Genomic DNA, 15,241 nt, shown 5'->3' with positions numbered 1-15,241 from the left:
CAACTGGTTTAATGTCTTCACTACAGATGAACCAGAGAGTGATGACACAATGGAGAAGGTCAAGTAGACTGGCACTGTAAGAACTGGACGTCGACCTCACTAAAAAGGCACTGGATCAAAAGTTCTGCAGTGTCCAACTTACCAGGCACAAGCAAGAGCTCCTGGGATTCACTGAGGACCCAATTATCAGATGAACAAGTCATAGGAATAGGGAACGGAATGGCAGGGTAAACCCATCCTTTGTACGAGCAGAGGAGTTGGTAATTGCCCAGCCAACCACATTTCATACGGGACCCACTTGGGGTTTAGTAGTGCTGATTGTCATACCAACCAAGGAGCTCACGGGCAAAGGCTTAAGCATTGGCCCAAGAAGGCCACCACTAGGCAAAGATATAGCCCAGATGTTGTTCTGTTGGGGACCATTCTCTGCCAGTCTGTTAGGACCCATTCTGATCACATCCCATACAAAATGAACTCGATTTATGTTCTCATGTTGTCCGTTACAAACTGATTTCCTATTTCTGGTTTTCAGTGCAAAGAAGAGCTGAAGAGGGAATGATTCAGCTTTGACCTTTTGAGGGCAGGTGTGTGACTTGCTCACAGACTATTACGACTTACTTTAAGACATCCCTCACAAACCTGCAGACAATATTTTAAAATACCCAGTTTGTTGGGTCAGTAGGAAGGAGAGGCTCTGTGGTTAGATTTAAACTGTTTATTATAATGATTTCGTTTTTTTTTTAGTGCTACTACATGCAAGTTTCAAAACTCAGATGAAAGAATTAGCCAGGCAGCAGGTTGCACCCAGTTCTGTGGAGCAGATGTAAATGCTCACCTGCCTGACCTTCATCACTGTGTACATTTGTTTTGCCATGCATGTCGAACAAAAACACGCTTAATGAAAAGAAGTTAGGAAAAACACACAAACGGAACAAACCAACCTGCATGTGGTGTAACCCATCGGGTTCTCGAGGGGCCTGCTTATGTCACGAAAGTCTGACACATTGAAAACCGAGAGGCTGCTGTTGATGTAGCCTGCCATGGGTGAGCTTTCATTGGAAGAGTAAGCGTAATAGTAGACCAAGCGTGGAATCATGTCTGATGTGAAGGACACTATGAAAGCCTAGAAAAATAAACGTGGTGAGAAAGATGAGCACACTGTTGCAGGTAAACTTCATTAACTTCATTAGGGGTAAGAGTACAAATTACTCAATTGAATACTACCTACCAGCAACGGAATAGGCATAGGAAATCTACAATGAGATACAAGCCTGTATGCACAAAAAATATCAGCCTACTACATTTTGTTTCAATGATCCCTCTTGAAGCATCTCAAAAATGTATGACAATTATACAATCTGTGATCAGAAAAATTGTGGGTGGAAGAAACTTAAGGCCACTCTCTATAAAAACAAATATTTTAAAAGAATTAAGGTCCCAATCTGGATTTTTCCAGGTGAATCTTTTTTTTTTAAATTTGTTTAAAGGCCAGTGACAGGCTTTTACCCACTTAATGTTAACTTTCACATCAAAGCTGATTTACAGTAAATGACAGATGAACGATGCTGTAGTTTTTGACTAAGCTGGATTTTGATCCAAGAACACAAATTGCAAACAGCATCCTAAATAAATGTAGTTAAAGTTTGGTTATTTTAAATAGAAGTTGCATAAGAGCATACATTTAATGATATAGGGTTGACTTTTTAAAATTAATGTATTGCTTTAATATTTATTTTAATTGTAACTTGTGGAGGTCTTTATTAGCACTTTTTTATGGCAATGGTTGACAAGATATGTAACTAGCAACTTTCAAATGCAATAACGAACACAAATAGCTCATCCAGATAGAAAGGCATACGTACATTTGTTACCACCGATAAGATGGCCATTCCATTCAATATCTCTTGCCACACCCCTATGCTGTGCGCCTTGGCAGCCACAGGCCTTCTGAACTGGGTGGTGAGCTTCCAGGAGTCCACACGGATCTCCAGAATATTGTTCATCAGTGCCAGGAGAGGAGCCAGAGGAAAAGAGGCCACAAACAGGGTAATGAACCCAAACTGAATGACTGCAAGAAAAGAAAGAAACGTCAGTGTGACCTACTTGGATTTACAGTGCTAAATTGGCTGAAAAACCTTTTTCAAGACCTAATAATAACACAAATTCTAAAGTTGACGGTAGATGGAAAACGGACATTGAGATAGCATTGCAACTTTGGGATTATTTTAAGAAAGAATTTTTACTAGGCAAAGGGACAAAACAATTACTCCTTTGACAAATGGTTTAACCCAATGTGTCTTCAATGTATTCTGAGTGCTATTTGATCTAATCTTGTAATCATGTGTAGTAACATGTGAACGGAATAATATTTCTCAATTTAACACAAAATGCTCCAATTTAAAGTGTGTTTTACTACTACTCACTTGTGCTTTTCTGCGGTCTACATCCTTACAATGACTCCAATTTGACAACTGTGGACATATTGCCACTTTGTGGCTATTTTCACACCTGTGCTCTTCCACAATTACAAGGAGATATTTCTAATGACTAGGCTCGATCTGGCGTTAGGAGGAAAGGATACAGCATATATGTTGCAAAAGTACTGAATTATGAACCACAACAGGTGAGTAACTTCCTACTCTTAAGTTAGCTGAACTTAATTCCCAATGTCCTAAAAGATTTTAGTATGATTGCCCAGATTATTGTCGAGCACTGAAAAAACAAATACCCCCGATGACTGACTACCTTCGCAAAACCGAGTGCGCGAAATAGAAGTTATGTCGAGATAGGGTTGTTTACGAAGCATGTGTGCTTACAAAAAGTACACTATAACAGTTCAGGAGATAGCCTTGTGTGTTAGGTCTATCAATGCATGACTTCATAAAAGAAACTACAGCCTTCTTTGTTTTGGTGAAAGAATCATGTATCCATTCGATGGAGCAGCACTTGATAAGCAGTACCTATCATGTCTGGAGGTTTTCACACCTGCCAAAATGTATCAGATACCTTGGACATTTTAAGCCATATACATTCTCTGACAAATATACAGTGCCACAGAAGTTGGTTATCATTATTTCCTTAATTTTTCTTGTCTCCTTCTAACACAGCAGCACCATCATGAATTCACTCGAAGGCTGTGCTCACAAAATGGCCACCCTGTTGCAAAATGTATAGAAACGGACTGATAAGTCTTTCAAATATGTAATTATTTTCTTAACAATACGAGATAGCTTAAAATCCTTCTCCACAAGATCCTGTGCAGCTTAAAACCAAAATACGTCAATCGAAAAAACAAAACGAAACCATGCCAAGAACAAAGATTTGCAAACATATTTGAGTGAAATGCAGCTATGGTCAATCTTACTTGAGCACAGTATGGCTGGAGATCATTCTGATAATCAAGTGTTACTTTGTCCATTTTGTTTCTGGATAGACAGTGATTTACCCCCTTTCAGGATTTTTCACGTTTGTTATTCATTTGTTTGTAGGGGCCACAATATTAGGATGATTGCAGGGAGTGTGATCTAATAAAACGCTCCGTGCATATTTATACAATTGAAAAGGTGGAGCAACCCTGCTCTAAACATTAACACTGTGAATGCAGAACCCAACATAGAAAAGTTGCTGTGCTCTTTGCATACCCATCTCCAGATACTCATAGAAAAGTCCCAAATTCCCAAACGTTTGCAAGTCGTGGTCTTGCTCCCATCGGCTGTATAAATTCTCAGGATGACCTCTGGCTTTCCTACGTCCCCACCAGTTCCAAATCCAGCTGCAAAGAAATGAAAGTGAAAAGAACAATTTAAAAGAGCAGACCCAAGAAAATAATAATAAATGGCAATGACACATGTATCTAGTCCCACTCTTAATGTCAAGCATGATTTAGCAAGAGTATTGAAGCTTTGCTGCTAAACAAATAACATGTTGGGGCTCTACTGCGTGTGTTATGTCACTATGAGCATGCTAGTATTTTTGTCAACAAGTCAAGTTTTCTTTGATCTGCAGGACTATCTCCCCAAAACCACTTGATTTCACTCTTCCGATCCTTTCTAGGATGATTCTGACCCATTAGACCCTAATATTACGTTTGCATTATCAAGCTCATTATTTTTAGACTAACTGTACCAGGCTTGCAATCAGAGCAAATAAGAGGCTGTCTAAATAGAGACAAGGTGGAGGTTCCCAAGACAGTCAACACATGTGTTTTCAGCCTACCACATCGAGAGTGAAAGGACTGATCTTCTGTAGGAATATGTGTTCAAGTCTGAGGTATGCCCCTGAGCAGTTAACTCCATTGGGCACACTGAAAAACAGCATCTCAACAGCATCTCAATCAAACACAAATCATTGTGTAGACCTAAGTAGCCTCACAATAACATGTGCACGGTTTCAAATGTTTGGTGCCTGGAATACGAGAGGTGTCCTTGCTAGCCCGCAGTAAAGCCCTTCCCACAACAGCTTCCACAGGTAAAGAAAAAGCCACCGTGCCTTTTTGTAAAGTATGTGGTTGAATGCCTTAAAATTAGATGGTTTGCAGTTGCCTCGTTACTGTATATACATGTGAAAATGTTTTTGAAGTATGTAATTGAGGAGAGAATACATTGATGTGTCCGATGGGTAGGAAGATGCAGTGATGGGTGGAGGATATCTCCTCAGAGCAGGGGCAGAGCCATTGGAATATGTACTGCTCACGAATGTGGATCTTTCAGATCATCCCTCTCGGGGCGCATGACAGGTTTAAAAGGGCTATGTCAGGGCAGTTCAGTACAAACCAATACATCTCAGTGCATGATCATACTGAATTGTGGTTTTATTTTGCATCTATTTTTTTTATTTTTTTATTTTAAAGCAATTGCTCTCCTGTTTTATTTTGTTTGTGTCTTGTTTATAGGTTTATTTCATGCTTTATGCCCCAGATTTTAGTCAGTTCTTGGGTATTTCATTTCCCAGCATGCTTGTAAGGCATCTGGGGTGGGTTGCCTGTTATGTTACCTCCCATGGATGCATGACAGACATAACAGGGCCACGACACAAACTTGTCTTTCCCGTTCTAACCTCACTTTGTCCGATCTGCATAAGTGAGTTATTGTACATCTTACCTAACATTTATTTTTTTCATAATTTGTCAGATACCTCTGCCACAAACTCAGTATGTATAATAGATGTCATAGCGCTACACTCCACAAATATCTCGCCATTTATGAAGGCGACTTGTAACTCGCTTTTTACAAGTGCCCTCCTCTGTCCTACACACTGCTAGCCATACTTTAGACTTATTTATCGATCCAGGGGCCCAACCTACCTCTACTGATTCCTCCCCTAATATCAACTTTCATCTTCCTCCTCCTTTGATTTACCACCTATAATTCTACTTGCACCAGCTTGTGATTCTTCAATTGCGACAAATGCAGTACTTTTCTACCCATTCAGGCAACTTACGTTTCTTCCCAGCCTTAACGGATCCCATTGGCATCTGGATTTCCTGCCTCCACAGAGTTGGACAATTCAGTATCCAGGTCTCCTTGTGCTCCGACTGTGCCACACTGTTAAAATGTGCCCTATTAAAAGCCCTGTTCCCTGGCATGCCATGACATTGACATTCCATATTTCTTTATAGATCAAAACCTAGATTTCATGGCTATAGGAATATTAGGGCCCAGCTATTGCTACCTCCCTCCCAGAAGGTTGTAATATGCATACCTCGAATAGGACCCCCAACAGGAGAAGGGAATAGTAATGGTCTCTAGGAGAGCTTTCATGAATACTCACTCCATGCATTTACTGGACATACCCCAATGTGATATTCTGGCTGCCAACTGCCCTCTGGCCCTATTAAGGTAAGTATTAATAATAGTAGGTTATGGCCCACCACATTGTTTGATTGACCTACTAATCATTTCTCTGAAATCATTATGCCATTCATGAAACCTAATAGTGGACTCATTTTATTGGGTAACTTTAATCTTGACCTTAATGAGATCAGAGAAGGTTTAGCAGACCTTAAGAATTCTTCCTCACCTGTGGATTCACATTTTTCCTACTGGGGAGATGCACAATATAGTCAGGACCATTGGCTGGGTGTTTTCAAGAAATATTTGTCCTGAAAACCCTGTTAATATATTATGAACATTTTGAGGTACCCATGTTTTTTTGCTCTCCCTACAGGAGAAAATACAGATTTTACTTTCAGCTCAATCTCTGGCTCCACATTAGGTCACTGTGTCTTAGTTCCTCATTAGTATGTCTGACCGCAATCTTTTGTTTGAGTCATCCAATAGGCCCATAACTGCTAATTTCAATGCTAACACTCCTGGAAAAGGCAAATTAGTCTCTCCCAGAAAATACAATGAGAATTTTTACTCTGCTAATTTGGCACTTTAGAAATCTGCGCTCAGAAAAGTTGAGATCTTGGAGAAAAAAATGCCAATAAGGAGACTACCTTCAAATATACCCCAAATAGGTAAAAATAAGCGTGCCATTTGATACATTAAATGCTTTGTCTGGGAACAAAAATGTTACTGCACCTAAAGAAGCTTCTGAGGATCTCTATATCAGCATTCAAGCATATCATATTTTAGAGAAAAAGTAACCAATATTCACTCCAATTTGCCTCCTTCCCCTTCCACAACAGTTGACAGTGACACTTCTGACAGAAACATCACACTGACATTGGCTTTGCCAGCTGTACTAGTTCAACCAGGACAGCACGCTCTAGTTTTAAATTTGTTAAAATCTCTAATAGGTAAACCACATCTATTCTGGCTAGCTTTAAACCTATGCGCTACCAAGATATCATTGTTCTTCAATGATTGTAAAAGAAAAGACGGTTATTCTGAGCCCTGCAATCACTTCTTTAATAAACTCTTCTTTCAACAATGTTGCAGTCCTGCAGCCTTGAGACAGGCTTGGGGTGCACCATTTTTGGAAACAAACATAGCTTGGCCCCATCCGACTGTTCTAGTTAATTGCCTCATAACTAATGTTACATTTATGTTGAAAGTCTTGTAGAAGGTCTAACAACACAACTTTTTAGGAGACTGTCAGTCCAAGTTGAGACCAGTGGGAAACACGGGCATGGCATTGATAGGCATTAAAGACTACTTGCAATCATTGATGGAGGGGATTTGGGTATCCTTGTGTGACTTGATTCGTCCTCAGCCTTTCAGACCCTGGACCGGAATACCTTTATAAGGCATATCAAAAGAAGTTGCTGATGTCTCTGATCAATCTGCTGATGGGCTATTTTCTTTTGCCTTGTAAACATCCTGTAGTATTAAAATTGGTCCTTAATCTCAGGCAGACATTGTGGAGTTCCAAAGGGATAAGCTTTGTTGCCTTTGCTTTTTAACATGTATTTAATGTTTTTTTCATGATATGAGGTTACATTGTGAAATCACCGTACATAACATTGCAGATGCCACACAATATATTTTAGGATCGGCAAAGACCAATAGACCAATACCATTAAGATATATAAAATCTTTTCTAAAGTTGAAAAATGGGTGTCCGATTATTACATTTTTGACTGAACCCTAATAGACATTGCTCTTACTTGTATCACCTAACAAACAGATTGCCTCTGATTCTCATAGGATCCATAATATTAGTTTATCAGGGTACTTAATAACCATGAAACAAAAGGTCACAACTTTAGGGGTAATTTTTGACTCCAGTCTTTTATGCGACTCCACAAATAAACACAGTAATCAGTTCTTCTAACCAGCGTTGAGGTGGGAAGTGTGAAAATACGGACAGTTTGTTCCTTCTCCCCAGAGGTGAACCACCCCCTTTGAGACTAGGGAGGTGAGCCTACTCTGCAAGACACTGCCTAGCGGTTTAGACAAGTGGGACCTCACTGAGAGTGACTCCCCTCTCGGGGACAAGGACTCTCATTCCGATAAGGAACTCCAGGTCCAGAGTCCCCAGCCTACATGGGAATTGGAAAGACTGTTTTGAATCCACCGACTACTGATATTTCGCCAATCTCGCTTGAACTCCGCAGTCAAATAACAGCGACAGACTCCTTTTTTTCTCATAGCATATATAAAACTCAAGGAACTTTGAATCAAGGAGAGAGAATCCTAGGTAGAGGCGAGGCCCCGATGAGGATATGTCCGGTAGGGCAGGTGCTATGCTAGACTGCGGTGCCAGCAGTAGTGTAGAGAGCATGAGAATCACTAGCCAGACACCTGAAGGCTGGCACCCTGACCGAGTGAGAATCCAAGGTCATGAAAGAGACAGACGGAAAATCAACCGTCTCCCCTGGTGCCGCATCCACTTTGAAGGCAGGGGCCCAGTAACAGATGCCAAAACCAGATTGCACAGGAGAGACCAACTCCCTGAACTACGCAAGAGAAGAGAATCAGCTGCCGAGCTGAGAAGCAGAAGGGAAGCAAACACTCCCCAAAAGGTAACGCCGTTGAGAGGGATGAACAGTGTGATTCGAGGCTGGGGAAGCCGCAAGTGTAATAGGTACCACAAAAATGAACAAAGATAAAACAAGCCTATCAAAGGGCCGGAATGCTTCAGAGAGCTTTGAGAAACTTAGTAACTTCAATCTCCAGGGCTGGAGAAGCCACAAGGGTTACAGAAGTCTTGAAAATTCAAAAGGGGCAGATGCTGTATCGAGGCCCTGCTAAAGCGGTATGCAGTGACTATGTAGAATCACAAAATAACTAATCCGATGATAATGAATCCAAAATAACGAATTCCAAAATAACAAATTTGAAAAAGATACTAGGGTTGTGAGTGAATGGTGATTTTGGGGTTGGGAGAAAAGTATTAGGAGCAAACAAAAAAAAGGGGCTTGGGGGTAACCCCCAAAAACAAAAAAGGAATGCGTTATTTTGGAATTCATTATTTTGGTATTAGTTGTAATTGGATTAGTTATTTTGGATTCAATTAAATCACATGCAACTGATAAAGCAAGTCTGATAAGAGGGCCTGATAACTGTATGGAGGCTTGAAGCCAGGAAATCTAGTGAACAGCACTGGAAGAGAGAATCTATATTGTTCAATTGTTGAACCCAGACAAGGACAAGTTCAAACATCAAGCAGGAAATGGTGTAGTTGTGCAACGAGAACATCGTCCTTCCTGAGAAAAAGGAAAAGTTTGAAATATGTCAAGATTTTAAAAAATGATATACAGAACTTGTAGAGAGGCTGAGGGCTGTGCTATAAGAAATTGATTAACTTTTTTTTCTTTAATATCTTTGTTTGGAAAGAGATCCAGAATTTGACAAACTTTTAATTCCTCTGTTGGGAGAGAGATCCAAAACATTTGGCCAGGCAACCGCCAAGGACAGAGGCCGTTTCCCTGGCCGCCTCCTTTTTGTTACATTTTCTTAAGTGGTAGGGCCAGTTAGATGAATAGGATTTGGACCACAGACTATTTTGAGACATTTGACTTTGCACCATTATTTTTTGTTTATTAGGCAAGGAACTTCCCTCATAGCGGTAGGGCTAGATAGGTGTGTCGCTTTGTTTGCAGTCAAATTCCAGGAAGATGCAGGGCAAATGTAGACCCAACAATGTCTCAGAACATGGGGAAGTGATGGGAGCAGAGCACATCTTCAGTCTGGTGTTCTCTCAAAAGTCCCCCCTGTGAGAATTAGTTCCACATATGGGGAACCAAAATCAAATACTTTCCCTAAAGTATTGCAGGATAGGAGATGGACTAGAGCAGAATTCTATCCAGAATTACCAATTTCCTCTCCTCTCTTCAATTCCCATTTTTTTTTTAAATGTGTCCGATTGCGCCTTGAAACACTTGTGTATAGGGGTTTTATAAATAATCACGTGACCCTGGTGTACTGAGTCACCTGAGGGGCACCAATGAACTGACAAATAGTGTTGTGTTTTAGTCCCACTAGTTCCTTTACAATCAACTTGAAGGCAGAGGCCAGTTACGCAGTGGTTGGCCTGGCCAATGCTCGTTGCTGTTGCAGTTCTCAAGCAGGTCTATGGTGGTACTTCAAATTGATATTTTATCCAACGATCTCCAATGCCTAGCCCATCAATTGATAGGATTTGAAATATTCCAACAAGTGGAGGCTGTTCAATCAGAAATCCTTCCAACTCACAGTCCACACAGCAATATAACAACATACCTTGGGATGAACTACGCATTGGGACCAGAGAGACCCAAAACCCAGTTTCAGTCAGTTCTCATATACCCAAAGCACTGACCTGGAATCCAGAGCTGGATCACTGTGAAGTGCATTCCAATATTTGGCAATTTATGACCTGAAGAAGGAAGATGGCCAACAAATAAGATGGCACAAAGAGCAGGGCTTGTAGAATGAGAAGCCATTTTCAGTGTACGGTCCTCAAAAAGGCATTATTGTAGTGAAAAAAGGCATGTCTATGCACCAGGAAAGGAAATGGTTCATTGTCAAATGATTCCCCAACGTGTTCAATGCACATTACAAACCGGGTCCGAGTGGGCATCAAATTGTCTTGGGCACCAATGAAAAAGTGACCCACAGTTGCAAAAGGCAATTCAGACTGCTTGAATAGTAACCATTTTTTAACCAGTAGGAGTTTTTTGATAAAATGTAATACAAATTGTGCAATTTAAAAAATATGTATTCAGCAACAATAGTAAAAACTACTGGCGACATAGTGAAGTGACTAATCAAACTGGCCCACATTAGCCAAAAAAGTGACACTAACTTTTTGCGTTTTTGTTTCAGACATTGCCCTATTGCCCTATAAACCAGTCCGAGCCCGATTACAAACGTATCTCGGATGTTATTTAAATAAAAGGTTAAGCAGGCACATAGTTTTCCTGTAGCAGTCCACTGAAGGTGGTTTCTTTCTACACTACAAAAATAAAGGTGAAAAATAAAGGGAGACATTCCATGCAGTAGTACCCATACGGACGAACCATTGCAGTCCAAACTAAATGATAGAAGAAGGTAGGTGAGGCAAAAAGTCCTCACTCAGCCCAAAAATCAGCTAGGATTCAGACTAAAAGCAAAAAAGCTGGTTGACTCCCATTACAACCAATGCAGAAAGGTTGCTGTGACACAAGACTACAAGGGTGCGTAGAGGCCAAACCGCCTACTCCCTTTTACAAAACAAGAGTGATTCCAATCATAAAGGTTAGACAGGCACAGGTAAGAGCTCCAACTCCTTTGCTTTTTATAAGAACGTGGACCAAGTGTAGGCTATACACTTAAGAGGCATGTGAATGTGATCCAGTAACAACCCAAAATTGAGTAATGTCCAATCAAGGCAATGTAAAAATCATATTTACTTTAATTAAACACACCATATGCAAAAATAACTAAATAGAAAAGCACAACGTAAACCTACCCCTGGGGAAAGAACACATAATATGCAAAGGATAGATGGATGAAGCATGGGCGAAAGGCATTCACTAATCACAACGTTAATAAACGGATGTGGCTTGTGCAAAAAAAAAAGAAGAAAAGGAATCAAAAGTGACCTAACCAATCTCTAGTGCTCAAAGAGGGGCATTTGAGAATCAATAATACCTTCTCCATGTTCTTGGCTATTCAACAGCATCAAACCAGAACTGTAGAAATGTGCAAGCAGTTAAAATGCAGGGGTCACAGTCCACTTCAAGTAGATTTTGTTGTATCCGGTTGGGAGAGCAGTCTTAACAAAGTTCTCCACTTGTGAAATAAAGGCAGGTGTTCCAAGTCAGAGGCAGTTCTCCAACCATCCCCCGTGACAAGTGAGGGAGAATTGTTGCTTGAACCGCCACACTGCTGCCCAGGATCTCACTGTGAAACAGTGTGCCAGCCTTCCCCATGTTTGTGAGCCTGAGAAAAGGTCATCTTGTCTGTGAGATCCTGTAGTAGGACTAACTGCACCAGAAAGCCAAGACAGCCAGGATTCTGGCAATTTCACAGTCAAACTGCTATGAGTCGTGACTGGAGTGTGTCCAACCCAGTTAAAACCAACGTGCACCGCAGCACCAAAGCAGATGAAGCGGGTTGCCTTTGTTCGTCGAGCAAAGAGCCACAGCTGCACTTGCACTGCTCGAACCACCAATCTCTTCATCAACACTCCAGTCAACTATCAAGCCAACCCTGGTGTTCTCCCCTAACTGCCTCCTTTGAGCCTCCACATTGAACAGACTTGTGTGAAAATCCTGTCATTTTCATGACCACCATTGAACCTCGACCGCCAAACCATACCTGGGCCCCTCCATGATCTTCAATGCTTTGGACTGCAGCATCCTCCTTCGACACTCCCTGAAATGTGTTCACCACTGTACCACCATGACAGCCACAACTAGTAATGACTCAAATCTCTGAACAGTGGCGAGAGCCCGGCTCACTGTTAAACCGTACCTGGTACATTTGGGCTCTAGAGACTGCATAGGTAAAATTAAGGGCCCGATTCACAGAACATTTTCCTATGGGATTGCACCATTATAAAATGCTTGGAAATTAAGAACATTTCCTTCTTGAATATTGTTGTTTTTAATGCCTATTTTCCCCCTGCCTAATTATCCAACGTGCTGCATGTTGGTAACTTGCATATTCTGTGTTCATTCTACAGTGGTAGGTTTTTGTAGAGTTTCCCATTAAGCTATGGTTTAATTAAAATATATACATTGTTATAGCACCATGATTGGACATTCCTATATTTTGGACTGGTATGCTTCGCTGTTTGAGTTGCCACCATTTTACATTCACACACTACTTGAGAGTATAGCCTTCCCTAGGCCCATGTTAATACAGACTGTGAAGGAGATATATCTCTAAACTGTGTTAATTTTACTTTTATGTGTTGGCTCTTGGTTTGTAGAAGTGTGGGCTGAGTGGGTGCTTTAGCCTCTACTCTTCCTTGTTCTCCTGCAGTGCAGAAGTCACCTTCCAAACCAATGGCATCAAAGGCCCTTTGGTATGCGACTCCCTGTTGTGCTGCTGGTCCTTTTGTGCTGAAGGGCTGTCTTTGCTGGATAGAGATATTACCCAACCTTACAAAGGATAAAAGGAGAGGCACAGCCTTTCACTCTTGTCCGAATGGATGGCAGGGTCAGGATGTCTGACCAGAATATATACAATCCTTCCACATCTGGCCTGGGTCACTGTGCAGACACATGTATGATATAAATATGTGGCTCTTCAACTTGAGTGGAATTTGGAAGAGTTGCAATCTTAAATGCATTCTCTACACTGACTGGACTGCCACAGCAGCTGTCACGCAGGACACCTTTGACTCCTGAACCTGTTCTGTATCTCCTGCTGTCCACAGTGGAACAGATCAGGAGACTGATGCAGCAGGGCACAGATGTATGCTATGCTTTTAGCATGGAGCTTAATGAAAGGGTTGGGGGGGTCTGATTAGCAGACCTCCCCATCTGAGATGGAATTACCCACATCATGTTATTAGTTAATACAAAATAAAATAAAAGCCAGGGATTCTAAACTCTTACCAGATGGCAATTTCTCAGAGTTGCAACAAACACAGGGCAATATGAAAGTTGGGTTACATGCACATCTTCATAACACTTTCTCAATTTCACATCCAGGGTTACTCCAAAGGGCCAATGATTTTCAGGCAAGCACCTGAGGAGGGCTACCGTCTAGCGCTCTATTTGCTATTCTCAATCTTCCTTTGGTTACCACCACCCATGTTCCCTCCCATGACAAAACTACCCTGAAGCAGGTCAGCTATGTGAGTGGACCACAAAAGGGAACAAAGTAATTTTAAAAAGTATTGATATATTAAGGACCAGTAAAGTGAATGAGTCATAATTTGTTCAATATGAAAGATCTACATGCACAACAGAGTTTCCTGTTCCCAAAGAGCAATTAAAACACTGCAACAACATCCTACGATTGAGTATTGGCAGAGCTAAATATGTTTAAGTATGAGATTTAAATACATCGACTAAGCCCCATTGTGAATCAGACATTCATTCTAAACGTAACTCTATAATTATCTGGACCTTTAACTTGCAAAGAACAAGTTACTTACCATGTCTGTTGACGTTCTTTCGATGGGATGTTCTTCTGACGTATTTCACATCTATGACAGATAATGTCCACTGTTGTGCTGCTTGGGCAAATTTTTCGGCAGAGGGCATCCTGCGTCAAATACGTTGATCCGTTGTCCCTCAAGGGCCTCCGTCGAGGGACAATGTCACCGGATGTTATATATAGGACGCGCGGCGCCCGTAGCCTCAGTTATAGTTTTTTCCCAGAACATGTGGCACCCATCTCCTGCCAGTATGACTGTAGAAAGCCTTGCGGAAACATAAGCTGCAATTGCATAAAAAATTCTTAGTAGAGGGGCAGGCTGGGAGGGCGATGGTAAGTAACTTGTTCTTCTAGGGGATTACGTCCTCCAACGTATTCCACATCTATGACAGACTCCCAAAGCAATACCAACTTATGGAGGTGGGAAAAGAATTTGCAATTTAGAATTTTAGAATGCCCAATCAAATGGCTGAATAAAGGACTGCCTTAACAAAGGCCAAATCCTGTTCATGGATGGAGTCCAGGGAATATTGTCTCACAAAAGTATGGACAGAGGACCATGTGGCTGCTTCGCAAATATTGCGAATTGGAACGCCCCTCAGTAGGGCAGTGGAGGCAGCCACACCCCTAGTAGAGTGAGCCCGTAAGCCTACTGGAGAGTCCTTTCCCGCCAAACGGTAACACTCAGAGATCATCAAAGTGATCCATCTGGACAAGGTCTGTTTGGAAACAGCCTGACCCAAGCGCCTTCCAGCATAACCAACAAAGAGCGGATCGTCCACTCAGACCAGGAACATCCGTGAGAGATAGAAACTCAAAGCTCTCCTAGGATCCAACCTATGGAGCTTCTCCTCTTCCTTACCAGAATGTGGAGGAGGATAAAACGCCGGAAGAAACACCTTCTGGCTCAAATGAAATTCCGACAACCTACGGAAGAAAAGAAGGCTGCACCCATAGGACAACCCTGTCCTTATGGAAAACAGTAAAGGGTGGCTTGGCGGAAAGTGCCTGCAACTCACTCACTCTGCATGCAGAAGTAACCGCAACTAAAACAGTTTTAAAGGACAACAGTCGCAACGGACAAGAATGTAAGGGCTCAAACAGAGCTTCCATTAGGAACTTCAAAACCAAATTCAAATCCCATCCCGGCACCTGGAAAGGCGACGGTGGAAACACATTAGTTAGCCCTTTTAGAAACTGAGAAATCAAAGGGATCTTAAAATAAGAACATTCCTCAGAAGAGTTCTTAAATATGGACGGCGCCGCAAGGTAACCCG

General features: G+C 41.5%; 1 protein-coding gene across 7 annotated transcripts in view; it reads right to left on the bottom strand.

Annotated features, from left to right (window-relative positions):
• The window catches only part of ANO5 (anoctamin 5), a 652,338-nt gene that overhangs the window by 91,078 nt on the left and 546,019 nt on the right, over positions 1 to 15,241 (bottom strand). For all 7 annotated transcript variants that reach the window (XM_069623486.1, XM_069623488.1, XM_069623491.1 and 4 more), the window contains 3 exons: positions 3,642 to 3,772; positions 1,863 to 2,068; positions 942 to 1,123 (listed from right to left, as the gene is read on the bottom strand). In XM_069623486.1, coding sequence (XP_069479587.1) covers positions 942 to 1,123; positions 1,863 to 2,068; positions 3,642 to 3,772 — 519 coding nt within the window. The remainder of the gene's footprint in view (positions 1 to 941; positions 1,124 to 1,862; positions 2,069 to 3,641; positions 3,773 to 15,241) is intronic.

Source organism: Ambystoma mexicanum, chromosome 11 (assembly GCF_040938575.1).
Source record: "Ambystoma mexicanum isolate Mex_15411 chromosome 11, UKY_AmexF1_1, whole genome shotgun sequence".
NCBI classification, from domain to species: Eukaryota; Metazoa; Chordata; class Amphibia; order Caudata; family Ambystomatidae; genus Ambystoma; species Ambystoma mexicanum.
The sequence above is the reverse complement of the archived record's forward strand: the minus strand, read 5'-3'. Positions and strand labels throughout refer to the sequence as shown.